This window comes from Anabas testudineus, chromosome 19 (genome assembly GCF_900324465.2).
Source record: "Anabas testudineus chromosome 19, fAnaTes1.2, whole genome shotgun sequence".
Classification (NCBI taxonomy): domain Eukaryota; kingdom Metazoa; phylum Chordata; class Actinopteri; order Anabantiformes; family Anabantidae; genus Anabas; species Anabas testudineus.
Window position 1 is genome coordinate 10,460,103 of NC_046628.1, and position 13,979 is coordinate 10,474,081.

Consider the following 13,979-nt stretch of genomic DNA (forward strand, 5'->3'; position numbering starts at 1 on the left):
ATTGTAGTTAACTTGACGGAGGCTCTTCCCACTCCCAACCCCGACATTCCTCCCTCTGGTAAAACTGCACAGCAACCTGGAGATTGTCCACGTTTACAGGCTTCAGACGCCGCTGTGCTGCTCCACCTCTGCGTAAAGCGCACACACGGCACAGGCCTTAAGTTTAATTATCACCGTTGCTTTGAATCCCTCTAAGTTACTCGACTCGATCCTGTAAACATGTTTGCCTGCTGCATTGTCTTTTTCCTCCTCATTACGTGGTCTTCCGTGGACTGTAATCCCAGTCCAGTTCTAGGAGATGTAGTCGTGGACAGATACTCCATCCCTCAGGTCTGTGCCAGGGAAGCGAAAAACGGAGATTACGTGCGTTACCACTATAACGCCACGTTTACCGACGGAAAAACATTTGATTCCAGGTAAGTTTGTTCGCATTATGTGCAAAATTGTAAATGCATTTATTTAAGTTTTGCTTCAATAGCTCGTACAGTTGCTGATTGTGCTGCAGAGGCCCTAAACTCAGCTGCAAGTCCAACTTTTGGAACTGCAGAAATACTGAGATGATTATTTAAAAGAGGTTTGGCAGTGATCCAGTAAGAAAACTCTACATGCAGATGTAGAGTTCACATCCTCTGAGTTGACCCACTTCTGACTCTTCCTTTGTTTTTGGAAATGTTGTCTTCGCAGCTACCAGAGAGGAGCCGCCAAAGTTGGCATGTTGGGTGAGGGTCGCCTCATCGCAGGCATCGACAAAGGTCTGCAGGGCATGTGCGTGAATGAGCGCAGGACCATCACTGTCCCTCCTCACCTGGCCTATGGAAGCACCGGTGCAGGTAAATGGATAATGTCCCACACAGAACTGTTCTGGTGGGAGGTCAGAGGTGGCAGCACATTTCCGGGTGGGAGCTGGGTGAGAGGGGATCATCATGAACACTGATTTTAGTCACTGCAAGAGAGCTTCCCTTTACCTATCCATGTTTTCAGGTGATGTAGTTCCTCCAGACACCACGATAGTGTTTGACATCCATCTGCTGGATCTGTGGAACAGGGCCGACATGGTCGTCACCAAAACCATCACCACTCCCAAAGACTGCAAACGCTCTGTGATGCGCACTGACTTTGTGCGTTATCATTTCAACGGGACTCTGCTCGATGGCACCGTCTTCGACTCCAGGTGATATCTGTCGTGGATGACTGTGGTTATTCAGTGGAAAGGTTCATTTATGATGTAACAAAATGGCTACTAGACAGATTCTGATTATCTTAAAGGATGTGTGTGTGTGTGTGTGTGTGTGTGTGCTCCAGGAACTGAAACAGAGCTTTGTGTGTTTTTACTGTCATCCAGGTGTGTTGTCTATGTTGTGTGCTTGACTTTGCGCTTGTATGAGCCCTATGCAGCTACAACAGGAAGCAGACTCACAACACCCTAGTGGGTGAGGGTTGGCTGGTCAAGGGCATGGACGAGGGCCTGCTGGGCATGTGTGTGGGAGAGATCAGAAATGTTGTGATCCCACCCTTCAAGGCATACGGAGAAAAAGGATCTGGTGAGTGTGACCAACATTACAAGAGAAGGGAAATGGCTTTGCTTTAAAGGGGATTTAAAATGAGCTCATCACAGAGAAATCCTCACAAATCACATCTCAATGAAATGAACATGGCACCTAAAGCCCCCTTAATTTATTTAGCTCTGATTTACATATTTAACCTGGTTAAATGTAACCACAATATATAGTGTAAGGGAAACCTACAGTCAACAAGTATTCTTTTAAATTCTCCACCTTCTGTAGGTACAGAGATCCCCCCTCAGGCGACCCTGGTGTTTGACATCCTGCTGGTGGACATTCATAACCCGAAGGACAACATCACCATCGAGGAGCAGCTGGTGCCGGAGCCGTGCACTCGCAGGTCTGTGGTTGGAGATTACGTCCGTTACCACTACAACGGGACATTCTTGAACGGACTCACCTTCGACACCAGGTGGGCTCAGGTCACACTGACAGTGTAGAAGACTGTAACTGGGTCACAACTCAGCTTTCGTATTTTCACATGCCCTGCACTTATAATACAACCTGCTCAATTTGGCATAAATGTTACGGTCCGCAGCTATCAGAGGAACAGCACATACAACACCTACGTCGGGATGGGGTATGTGATTCCAGGTATGGACCAGGCCCTGGTGGGAATCTGCAGTGGGGAGAGGAGAAAGGTCACCATCCCTCCACACCTGGCGTATGGAGAGCAAGGAGCCGGTGAGTTACTGGAGATCTTCCAGCAGCCTGTAAATGTGTGAATGATTTTAGTGCAGGCATAAAATTATTTGGCTGAAGCATTGATGAACGATAAGATAGCAAACATTTTCTGGCTGTACCAATTTATTTTAGTGTAGAAACTCACTGTGCTTTTAACTAAAATACATTTTGTGTGATGGTTTCAGGTGACATCATCCCTCCTTCAGCTGTATTAGTGTTTGACATCCACGTCATCGACTTCCACAATCCCAACGACACAGTGGACATCCAGGTCAAGTACAGACCTGAAGTGTGTAATGACACCACGGCGGTGAACGACCTTGTCCACTACCACTACAACTGCACCCTGGTGGACGGAACGCTGCTCTTTTCCTCGTGAGTCACCACCGACCACACTCATCCCGTTTTAGCAATTTTAAATCCGCAAACAAACTCTCACTTTCATTTGTCCAATATGTATTCAGGCACGACTATGAGAATATGCAGGACGCAGTGTTGGGGTTCAGACAAAGTGATCGATGGGCTGGACGTGGGTTTACAAGGCATGTGTGCAGGAGAGAAGAGGGTGGTGACGGTGCCTCCTCACTTGGGCCACGGAGAAAAAGGAGGTGATGTTTCTGCTGCTCTCATAACAACCGAGAACCTACTGAAACTGCATCCTTGTTTATCATGAGAAAGATAGTTTGAGTATTAACCTAAAGTCCCAAGGTTGTTATGCATATGGAGTACAAAGACGTACATTTCATAGTCACTAAGAGGTAAACCCATAGTAAAACAGTGTATTTGTTGCTTTCTATCCACCAGTGTCTGGTGTGCCGAGCAGTGCAGTGTTGGTCTTTGACATTGAACTGGTGAGCTTCGAGAAGGGAGTCCCACCTGGTTACCTGTTTGTGTGGATCAAGGACACTCCTGCAGACCTGTTTGAAGCCCTGGATATGAACAAGAACAAAGAGGTTCCACAGGAAGAGGTACGTCACGGTTTTATCATGTTTAGAAAAGAAAAAGTAAATTCAAAACTATTAGTAGAAAAATACCACTACTTAAAATACGAAAAGCAGAAACTGTATTCTACATATTTTTACATTATTAGCTATTAGCTAATGGTTTTATATGTAAATAGCATTTACATAGTCACTACTTTTGAGGTCAAAAGGCCAAATAATGGTAAAACAGAACCGAATTTGGTAATTAGACAGCATGATTTAAGAGTGAGTGAGTGTGTAATTGTTCTATTACATGATAATAATTCTGAAGATTGAGATACAAAGCGTGTTATTTCCTTTGGAAACAGCAGTTGACAAAAAAATCTAATCTATAGAATCATTTAGTGACGCTAGTGAGTTAGTACCTTCACAGCTGTACTTGTTACCATGTTATTAAGCATCAAAATTCCTCTTTGAATCTTTTTAGTTTGGAGAGTTTATCAAGCTCCAAGTGGCAGAAGGCAAAGGTCGTACTAAGCCAGGAATGAGTATGGAGCAGGTTGTTGCCGACATGTTTCAAAACCAAGACCGAAATAAAGATGGAGTGATCACAGCCAACGAGCTCAAACTGAAGGTGGACGAGGACATAGAAAGGGAACAGGCGAGGCACGAGGAGTTGTGATGAGGACCAAATGCCTTCATTCTCTCTCAGGAATAAACCCCAGTACCTTTAAAAACAAGCAACAAGAGACTTTTCCCCGTACAGCATCACAATTTAATATTGAACAGTCTTTGACAAGAAAATACTGCAAAGGATGTTTCTGTGGAGTTTTGTTTTGTATGATTGTTAGTGTTTAATAATTGTATTTCAAAAAAATCTACCAAGCACCTTTATTTGTTCCTGAAAGTCACCGTAATGACAATGTTTGAATATTTGAAAATAAAAATGGTTTCATTTTTTTCTAGCACTTCTATCATTGCACAGAAAAACATCGGATATCTGAACTAACGGCACCTGTGTTTATCATAAACACAGATGTAAGATTATTGCAGATAATTACAGCAATTCTCAGTGTCACTCTTTACGAGGTAGTGAGTCAGTGTTACATGGCAGTATGTATACATCTTCCTTCATCTCAACTTTTTTAAAATTACAAGTAATGCTCTTTTTTTTTTATGTAGCTTATAGAGCTTTCTGATGAAACATTAATTAATCACTTATTAATTAGCTGAAACTTACTTTACTGCAAAAATGTGTCAACTTACAAAAAATAATTTGGCTTTTTTAAAAACGTTGGCACACTTAGTTACAATAAATACAGTAAACAGCAATTAACTTGTATAGCAGCCAGTGTTTTGGTTGAAAGATAAAACAGTGCTTTCCTTTCTTAGGAATGCGGCTGCACTTAAACTGTGTCTCCACTGTCACAGAATAAAAAAACAAGGTTAGAATTACTCAATAGCTTAAAAACTCACAGAATAACGTCAAGATAGCAGCACGCTGCAAGTACATGATGATCCATGTGTATATTATGTGTAAGTTTGAGCATCAAGTACTTGCAGTTTCGGCAAATGTAAACGGTACATAAAAACGTGGCAGAATGGTAGATTTGGCAACTATATTAACAAAATGTGTCAGGTTGTTGCTTTTAAATTAGCATAACGTAAAGATACATAACAGCAGCTTGTCCTGATACAGTAAAACAACGGATAGGGCTTTAAATATTAATGCCATAATATGTAACACAATATAAATTATTGCTTCATTGTGTTAAAATGAGATTCTCTCAAACAAAACAAACAGGAGGAAGAAGAATTACAGCTCAGCACCCAAACATAAATCACAAAATTCTAAGTGGTTTATACAAATATGAAAAGTGATCTGCACCATTATTATACTGGACACAGATTTCAAAAGTCCAGTTTGAGGTATGTGAAGATAGCCATGCAGGATTGTGACTGCACGCAACACTAAATAAAGTGAACAAAATCACTCTATGTGTATTTTGTTATAAAGTGTCCACTTCCTTTTAGTGTCTTACTTGTTCCTTGATGAGGTAATGTATCTGAGGATGCTGTTTGGAACGTCCAGCGTCTCATCATTCACCAGCACAATGTCAAAGGAGTTGATGTACGACTCTTTCCTTTCTTCTACCTGTGAATCATGGGACACAGACAGCGAGAACCCATTGTCCACAAGTGAGTTACAACAAGAAATCAAACCACCAAACACTAGTTCGTTCAATCGGCTTTTCTTTGCTGACCTGGTCGTTGAGGAAGCCGATGGTCAGGATGTTCTTTGGCTCTGACACCCCATCAGCCATGGTCAGGTCTCCCAAAGAGTCTCCCAGCAACAGCACATTAGATCGACCCTTCAACTGCCTGAGCCCAGCTGCTTGGGACAGAGCACCTTCCCTCTTGTTGAACGTGTGGATTAGTTGGCCTTGGAAGGATCGCAGGACCCCCTGATCGAAAAAAACTATGTTTAAGAAAGGTTCTCTCACACAGAAATTGACAATGGTGGTAAAACCAGACTGATGAGCTTCCTGATGAAAGCCTAAACTATGATGAGAACAACTACTAATTCTACAAATTAGTGCTCTTTATTTAGATGGTTAGCTTTAAAGCTTTGGGCTAATAGTTTGGTAATACGGTTTTCCACATGCTGTTTTTTCCTTTATGTTGATTGTGAATCTTATTTACAATGTTTTCTTTGGTTTCAAATTTCACTGGCAGCTGTATCAATTTATTGATTATCAATAACGCTAATACTGTTATCTTTTTCTATACTTTCTAAAAATACTCTTTCAATAACCATGAAAGTTAATTGACCATCTCTGGCCACAGTTTATAGAAAGTAGAGGTTGTCAATTTGGGAGTTAAAAATCCTGCAGGCCATTTCACACAACAATAAACACAATGTAAAATGAATGACAGGCAGCTGTGGTCGGACTCACAGTGTGGTCAAAGTCCATGTAGTTAGAGATGACATGGACGTTAGGATGGAAGACGTGGTTCTGTCGGATCACCTCCTCCAGGACATCTCCAACACCAGCTGAGAAGATCAGCAGAGGGACCTGGTTCTCTGACAGACGGTCAAAAAACTGTTTGTAGCCGTCCCTAAAGACACATCAGCACCAGTCATTACACACATGAACCAATGCCTACTCAAGTCAGATGACACATTGACAAGCAGCCAGACTGTACAAACTAAAATGTTAATGTTGCCTCATGTGGGGAGAGAAACAATATGATCTCATATCAAGTATTATTGTATTATTTTTTTTCCTTTTTTCTCTGTTGTGCAGGAGTATTTTTATTTGTTAATCCAGCATTTTGGGTGTGTGTACCTGAGCATAGCGTTGGATTCCTTGACAGCCATGCCCAGCATGTCCTTTCTAATTTTCTGCTGAATCAGTAACTTATGTACTTTAGTCCACCTGTTAAGAAAAGCACAAAACAATTTTAGGATCTCATGGGCTTTGATTCTGTTTTGTTTAGTAGGTCCTTAAAGAAATTTAGTTTCCAAAAATCAATCCTTTCTTATCTTATGAAAGATTTTTATAAAATGACGTGTTAAAAGCATAGTAAGGTATTACACTACGATATAAACAGATAAAATTTAAAGCAGCAAACAACTGATCACATTAAAATATTAAGACAGAAGTGGTAATATTTCTTAGCAATCTGTCTGTCTCTTACCACTCCACCATAAGAGGCAGCTTCTCTTCAGCACTCCGGTTCGTATCAATCTCTATAGGATAGTAGGTGTTCATCAGCTCCCTCATCTACAATGGAGCAAAAAGTTCTAAGTGTAAAAAAAGACACTAATGCCATATGACTGTAGCACACTTACCCTTTTAGCACAAGCCTCATTAATCAACAACCTGTTATCCAGGATATCTGAAAAAAGGACAGGTTTATGAAAGCTACAGAAGAGAACAAGTCAAAACAGGTAATCAACAAAGTAACCAAATAAAGCACACAAATACAAACTAGATCAATCATTAAATGTGAATTTTATCAGTGTTTATGACTGTGCTTACTGTGGGTGGTGGGCATTCTCTTGCCATTATAGGCAAATCTGGTCAGTGTCATATCAAAGTCGGAAATTACCTGAGAAAAAATCATGCTTTAAACAATAAAACTCTCTCAGATACATATTTTTGATTGATTTCTTAAGTTAAACCTGGGGGGAACTTTTGCATTTTTGTAATTTGCATTACTAGTCTAAAGTTTACTGACAAAAATAACAAAGACAGAAAGTCTGTGCTGACAGATTGCAAAGGGCAGATTAGATAACACTTTATATCCTAGATTATTCTCTGGTGCACTGTTCCCTCACCTGCAGGCTACCTGCCCCTGCTTGCTGCATGCTGTAGATCGTCTCCTCTACTTTGCTGCGCTCCCTCATCAGCACTGAGCACTTAGCAAGCTCTGGAATCTGAAAAGCGTATTTTCTCATCAGAAATTAATCAACAAGTCGGCTTAAAGTGATTTGTGTGTAGTACACAATATTTTAGGCTTTCTTAGCTATGTAAAAGTATGTAAATCCTCTGAATGACACTTCTATTATCCTCATCCAGAAATGTTTCTCACCTCTTTCTTGCTCAGCTGGTGCCATATTCCCAGAACTGCCCGCACCGGCATGTTGATCCAGGGAATATGGTATATCTGTATGTACAACCAAGAACAAGGACAAAGAACATAATAAACTAATTAAATTTTTAACCATCAAAATGTTTTTTTTTTTGTCAGATTAGTTATATTTACATTTTATATTTATTCACAGGTAAACATATAATAAACATGCACTCAGGTGCAGTGTGTCTAATTAATTAATTGACTTTAGGTGGACTCCAGTCAAGAAGCAAACAGGAAGCTGAGCCTCTCTTACATGTGTCAAATTAATTAAGTTATCCATTAAGATTTTACAACATAGTTTGTTCGTCGTACAATAATAACAATAATAAATAAATAAAAATACCTTATATTTGGATAACAACACATTAAAACGTTTTTTATTTCGTTATTTTACGACTCAAACCTTCAGGTTTTTTTTCAATTAACAACATTCAATTTAACGACTGCGGTGATTACGTAACATTCACCGCTAAAACTCACCATAACCTGACGATTCGGCGACGTTAAAACTCGGTGCAAACATTAAAAATACATTTTGTTAAAAGACAAACTGCACAAATCTAAAAAAGAAAACGATAAAATCTCGTAGTAATCGTTAAAAGTAGACTGTTGTTGAGTCTTTACATTCTCTATACAATTAATTTACATTGATTTGTCCGCACTTGAAACCTTCCCCCCCAGGAACACGTACCAACACAAACGTTCCTACGTTTTTGTTCCCACTACACTGCGGACATTAACAGAGGTGGTAGAAAAACACAAACTACTACTTTTGAAGTAGAGAGTAGTAATAGGAAAGAAATAGGTACCCAAAAAGTACCACACTACAGCAAAGCTTTAAATTCTTTACTCAATTTGAAGTACCAAGTACATTACTTCCAATGCAGGATTGTCACTTGTAATAGGGTAGACTTGGACTACTACTACTGAAACATGTTGTGGAGTACAAGGCAAGTTTTTATACTTTTACTTGAGTAAAGAGCTTGTGTACTTTAGCCACTACTCTGGTGGCGGAAGTATTTACAAGTAGCAATACCGCCGTGTAGAAATAGTTTTACTAGTAAAAGTCAAACATGTTACATAAATGCTCAGACATGCATTTAAAATGATTCTGCACTCTGACTATTTCAATAATGTTCTCATGAAGTGTCTTCAAATTATCATCATGTATATTGTATGTTATAAAGCACAATAAATTAAAGCAACAAAGATGACTGGAAAAAAAAAAGCAACGGTGCACAATATAAAGACCAAGTGTCAGCTTCTTTAATGAAGGGAATAAAATGGCACAGGTGGGTACACTGTGTTCACTCCACAGAGCAGTGTCCGTATGTTTCATTCACAGAGACAGAGCCAGATCAGTCTGGATTGTTTGTAGGGGCTGCTTAGTATCAACATGGAATGTGTTAAGACAAATTAAAAGAAATTAAAATTATTTTTACCAAAACTTACTTGTGGTCATTGTTATATTTGGTCTATTTTTCAAGCTGTGCAACAAAAAAATCAAATAAAATCAAATAAAGCATATTTTGACCAGCTAAAATATTTTTATTTTATTGTTTAATTATAAACTATAAAGCTGTATATATTCTAGTGCAACAATGCATTGAGCAGGTTTATATTTTAATGAGGGACACACTGATCCCCAAAGTGTGCTTTGCTCAATACATAAAGTAAAAAAAAGAAAAAGAAAATCTGATTCATGATTGTCTCTTTAAAGTGGCACACACACACAACATACAAACTTAACATAATCATCCCAGTTTTTAATCATTACAGTGCAAAAAAAGTAAAATTAGGATGTAAAGTAGAGGTAGAAATTAAATTACTATAGTAGTCTACTTCACAATTAATGTAGACATCATTAATTATTAAAAGTTTACATGTCAACACTGAACTTTACTGTCACAGTTAACTGTCAGAATTGTCTCACTTATACCACAACAAACATTAACATCATAGACTCGTAGGTATTAACACACACTGCGAATCAAAAGCAAAGGTTTAGCAATTCAAATATTTTAGAAAATGGAAGCAATCATGGTATCACTTTAAAAGAATAAAAATAAGGCTTAAGCTAATAATATAAGGCCAAAATATTTATGCAAGGCGGAACAGATTTACATTTTTTTTCCTACATCACCCAGACACAGGTAAACTCATGCAGACGTTTCAATAAAGGCAAAAACCAAGACAAAAGTCTTGAGATAACAACAAGGCATTAATGAGCAGATCAAGTGTTAACCAGACAAGGCAGAATGTCCGATTTGTGGTCACAACTTTCAATCTCAACATTCGATCTGAGACTGCAGCTGTCTCCGAAAAGCTAAGGAGCGCTGATTGAGCCGCTGCATCTGTTGCCTGTATCGCTGGTGTTCTAGGTTCTGGGGCACAGTGTAGCGCTGGCAGCCATTGAGATACTGGTATGGGATGCGAACGTGACAGGCTGAAGCTCGGCATCGAGGCTGAGGTAAAGGTGGCAGCAGCATCCAACGCTTCCTCTCGGCGCAGTAACGGTACGCTTCCTTTCGATACTGCTTGTCCATGTTATTGCTGTTCCTGTACCCACCAATGATGAATATATCTTCACCTAGGTAGCAAACAGCAGAACCCTCCATACTAAGGACTTCTGGAGGTAGGCTGTCGAGGATGTCGTCTGAGATGTTTCTGCTTATTTTCTGTTGAGCAGCCTCAAGTGTTACCTTGTAGTTTTTGGGGCAACAGGAAGCTGTGTGGTAGAAGTTGGTAGATGAAACAGCCATTTGAAAACTACAGTAGTTATCGATGAGTGGTAGCGAGTCCACATCCTGCCACTTGTGACTCTCTGTATCATAACAAGTGGTCACAGTCCTCAGTCCATCGTCACTGTCTATGTCTACAGGGGTTCTGGCCATCACATACACATGACGGTCCTCCACACTCACTGTTTTGACATCTCGTAGTATCTTTGGTGCAGGCTCCAGATTGTACCACTCGTCCTGTTCAGGGTTGTAGATGGTAACATCCTTAAAGCCTGGACTGAAGTTGCCGTGACCACCGATACCATAGAGTATGTCTTTGACACACGTAAGACCAAATGAGTGCTTGCGGACAGTCAAGCTACTGACCTGCTCCCAGCTGTTAAGGCTGGGGTTGTAGCGTTCCACCATCTTGGCGAAGCCTGGTTCCATGGATCCTGCTACATAGACCTGGTTGCCGGTCACTGCGATGGCATGTCCATCCAGGTGATTGTGAATGTGTGGCAGGTAGACCCAACGGTCCTCAGCAACAAAGTAGCCCACACACTCACTCAAATACTCCTCACCTTCTGAAATGCCACCCACTACCATGATTACATCCATGTTCTGACCAAAACGTGGCTTGATTACAGCCATGGAAGACGCTAGGAGCTCTAAATCAGCTGATTTGAAGCTCTCGAAATGAACAGCATGGACTTCAAGAGCATCAGACACCAGCTTCTGACAGGCTACACTGTTTGCCACTAAGGGCTCCTTTCTCAGCACCCGTGCCAGGTAGGTAGGAGCAATCTGTGGCAGCCTTAAAAGTCTGAACAGCTCCTCAAAATGCTGCTCTCGCTCATCCGTGTTGTGCTGCACCCATTTTATAATAGCCTCAAACAACTCCTGTTCTGAATCCATAGTGATTTCCGGGTCTGACAGCCATTGTCGCACCAGATGAAAAGGCAGCATGTAGAATTCGTCTTTGCGAATAACTTTGTAGAAGTTTCTTCTAATCATTACAGCAGCCTCCAGGTCCAGCCGGTCTAGTTTGTGCATGTGGGCGAGGCTGTGCACGGCTACACAGTTGGACAGATTCAGTTTGTTTATCAGAAACTCCTCACAGAAGTTCTTTAGCTGCACCAACAGAAACCTGATGGAATAAAGATGTAAAAATTAGTTTCAGAGTTTACTGGTGAGGCTTCATGAAGTGAGTAACTTCAGTATTATAAGGCTGCAGCAGACCATGACTTCTATACACTACAAAACTTAACCAAAGTTTTAAATAATATAAGCAAATGAGAAGTTGCCATGCTTAAGAAGCTGGAACCATCAGGGTTTTTTTTTTAATTTACTTTATGTTTATCGATTAGCTCATAAATCATTTTAGCTCTACAGTTTGACATTTGGGCTAAAATACAATAAACAGTATTTTTACTTAGATTGTTAAAAACCTCTAGTCTCTGCAGTGCTTATTGATTTTACCAACTACGGTACATGAGCATCGTCATCACGTTTATTTATTAATATTTTGGTGATCTTATGGTTTTAGTTTGAACTGACTCTTTAGACCTTTGCCCAGGTTAAGCTGGGAGTACAGGTGTATGATTGCCCACCTCAACAGGTAAAACAACACATGACAATTCATAATTTGTAAGGTGAAAACACCTGTGCGCGAGCATCACACTTGTGTTTGTCTTTTATTAATGAACAAACATCATGTAGAAGGTGAATAAAAATAGGGGCCTTGTCTAGAGGCTACAACGGTTTTAGAGCAGTAAATCAACCAGTCAGGTCTAATATGAGCTATTGATCATCATACACATTTACCTAAAGTCACTGGTTTAAGCTTCTTAAATGAGAATACTTGCTTGTTTTTTTCCTCTTATAGGATATTAAACAGATTCTATAGTTGTGTAACTAATTTTCTAAATTATAGCTAAGCCTCTATGAAAAAAGGGGCCTTTCTTTTATCTTTATTAAAGCTCCCTGGCTAACCAGGTGTATTTACCTGTTAAGTCACACCTGGTATGATGACGACACAGACAAGGCGTGGCTTGTTAAGGCTCTGTAATCAAAGGCCCCTGGTACTGGATAACACTTCCGTGTATGTGCGAGTTGAAATATTATGTTATGTTCTTATATTAATTCTGATCATGGCTTCAAATCACCTGTCAGCAAGTTCCAACACTTCATGCACACTGGCGGTGGTTACCCTGATCTCTCCTGTGTACATAAACTGTAGGACTCTCTCCACCGTGTCCGGGTCGGGTCCAGTTTCCGAGCTCCAGCCCTGCAGCTCCACTCGCTCCGTCTGGGACTCTGCGCCCAGCAGCTGCGTGAAAAAGTGCGACGCTGCGGACAAAACCGAGCGGTGGGCGGAGAAGGTCCGGACCCCGTGGCCGGGCACGGCTCCGGAGCCGAGGACCAGCGTCAAGTCGCAGAACAGTCCCGCCTTCCTCTGCTCGTTCTGCCGCCGGGAGAGCTCCGAGCAGTAGGCCGAGCAGGTGAAGTCCTCGGCCTCCTCCGCAGCTTCCCCATCACCTGTTAGCGCTCCGTGCGCGTCGCTGCTCCGGCCGCACTCCTCCGGCCCTTCTGCTGCCGCTGCCATGCCACAAGAGGAGGACAGTCTCAGAGGCAAACGACAGCGCTTTGGGAAGAAGTCATAGGCGTAAACAACACACGTAAACAAACATCCACAAACGGACATGCAGGCGCAGCGTTCAGAGCCTCGTCAGTAACACCGGAGCGCGCACTTCCGTCTTCGGAGATGTTTCCAGATGATGGCTGGCGCGTCAGAGGGAGGCTGTCACTCTCAATCTAATACCTCGGTTCACACAGGAGACCCGCAGCCCTGACGAGAACACGTCAAAGTCCAAGATGCTGGCGATTTTTGACGCGGTTATGACGCATTAGCGCGTCTTTATTTTAGCGAAATGCAACTTTGCTGCGTTTTGGCGCATGCGTGTTGCGAAATATTTAGGACTGCCTTGTTTTTGGTTTATATATATCTATATAAGCTTAATAAATATGGTAGAAGAATGAAGATGAGTTTGCAGTATAAACTGTTTACATTTATGGAAAACAAGTGCTCTTACGTGGTAAAGATTAGCCTAAGCTACAATATGACAATTATTGTTATTGCTAAACAAATTTTAGTCCTTTTTAATTGAAAGGTGCAGCAGTACAAGTACACACTGCATGCACTGTGTGTTATATTTAAACAAAACATAACACATCAATAGCACATGAACATTTAGTAAAATGAGTTCTGGTTAATAAATGTTCATGAACAGTATTTGTCAGTAGTAACCTCTAGGTTTGGTGTCCACAGGCAGAGTTATAGTTGTTGCAAAACATATCAAAAGGACTATTTTTGTTCTTATAGTTTCATCTGTGCAATAACCATTCTGTCTTTACCATGTTTTTTTACTTCTAGTAAAGGTTAA

General features: G+C 40.8%; 3 protein-coding genes across 3 annotated transcripts; 1 reads left to right on the forward strand and 2 right to left on the reverse strand.

Moving 5' to 3' along the window:
- The first annotated feature begins 32 nt into the window (after window positions 1-32).
- Window positions 33-4,128, forward strand: fkbp10b (FKBP prolyl isomerase 10b). The gene is given in 11 exon segments (XM_026352073.2): window positions 33-416; window positions 685-830; window positions 982-1,171; window positions 1,396-1,541; window positions 1,785-1,974; window positions 2,101-2,246; window positions 2,432-2,621; window positions 2,711-2,744; window positions 2,746-2,854; window positions 3,051-3,214; window positions 3,657-4,128. Coding segments are annotated over 11 exon segments (1,707 nt in total). The 5' UTR covers window positions 33-219; the 3' UTR covers window positions 3,852-4,128.
- A 137-nt stretch (window positions 4,129-4,265) lies between these two features.
- LOC113156768 (7-methylguanosine phosphate-specific 5'-nucleotidase-like) lies at window positions 4,266-8,609 on the reverse strand. Its single transcript, XM_026352074.1, has 10 exons — window positions 8,294-8,609; window positions 7,769-7,843; window positions 7,515-7,613; window positions 7,216-7,285; window positions 7,026-7,072; window positions 6,872-6,957; window positions 6,520-6,609; window positions 6,127-6,289; window positions 5,434-5,634; window positions 4,266-5,324 (listed from the first exon to the last, which is right to left on the reverse strand). Exons 1-10 carry the CDS (start codon window positions 8,294-8,296, stop codon window positions 5,208-5,210), a joined length of 951 nt encoding a protein of 316 aa, XP_026207859.1. The 5' UTR covers window positions 8,297-8,609; the 3' UTR covers window positions 4,266-5,207.
- Window positions 8,610-9,057: 448 nt separating this feature from the next.
- On the reverse strand, window positions 9,058-13,923 carry klhl11 (kelch-like family member 11). Its single transcript, XM_026352072.1, has 2 exons — window positions 12,702-13,923; window positions 9,058-11,683 (listed from the first exon to the last, which is right to left on the reverse strand). Exons 1-2 carry the CDS (start codon window positions 13,238-13,240, stop codon window positions 10,102-10,104), a joined length of 2,121 nt encoding a protein of 706 aa, XP_026207857.1. The 5' UTR covers window positions 13,241-13,923; the 3' UTR covers window positions 9,058-10,101.
- Window positions 13,924-13,979: the final 56 nt, after the last annotated feature.

What these genes read in the sequence shown, in the direction of transcription:
- klhl11 (XM_026352072.1), bottom strand. Translation starts at nt 13,240, where the DNA reads ATGTCCGTTTGTGGATGTTTGTTTACGTGTGTTGTTTACGCCTATGAC. An exon ending in GTGTTGGAACTTGCTGACAG is followed by an intron (nt 11,684 to 12,701) that starts GTGATTTGAAGC and finishes TTATTCCATCAG; the next exon opens with GTTTCTGTTGGTGCAGCTAA.
- LOC113156768 (XM_026352074.1), bottom strand. An exon ending in GAATCCAACGCTATGCTCAG is followed by an intron (nt 6,290 to 6,519) that starts GTACACACACCC and finishes ATGTGTCTTTAG; the next exon opens with GGACGGCTACAAACAGTTTT. An exon ending in TCGGCTTCCTCAACGACCAG is followed by an intron (nt 5,325 to 5,433) that starts GTCAGCAAAGAA and finishes CATGATTCACAG; the next exon opens with GTAGAAGAAAGGAAAGAGTC.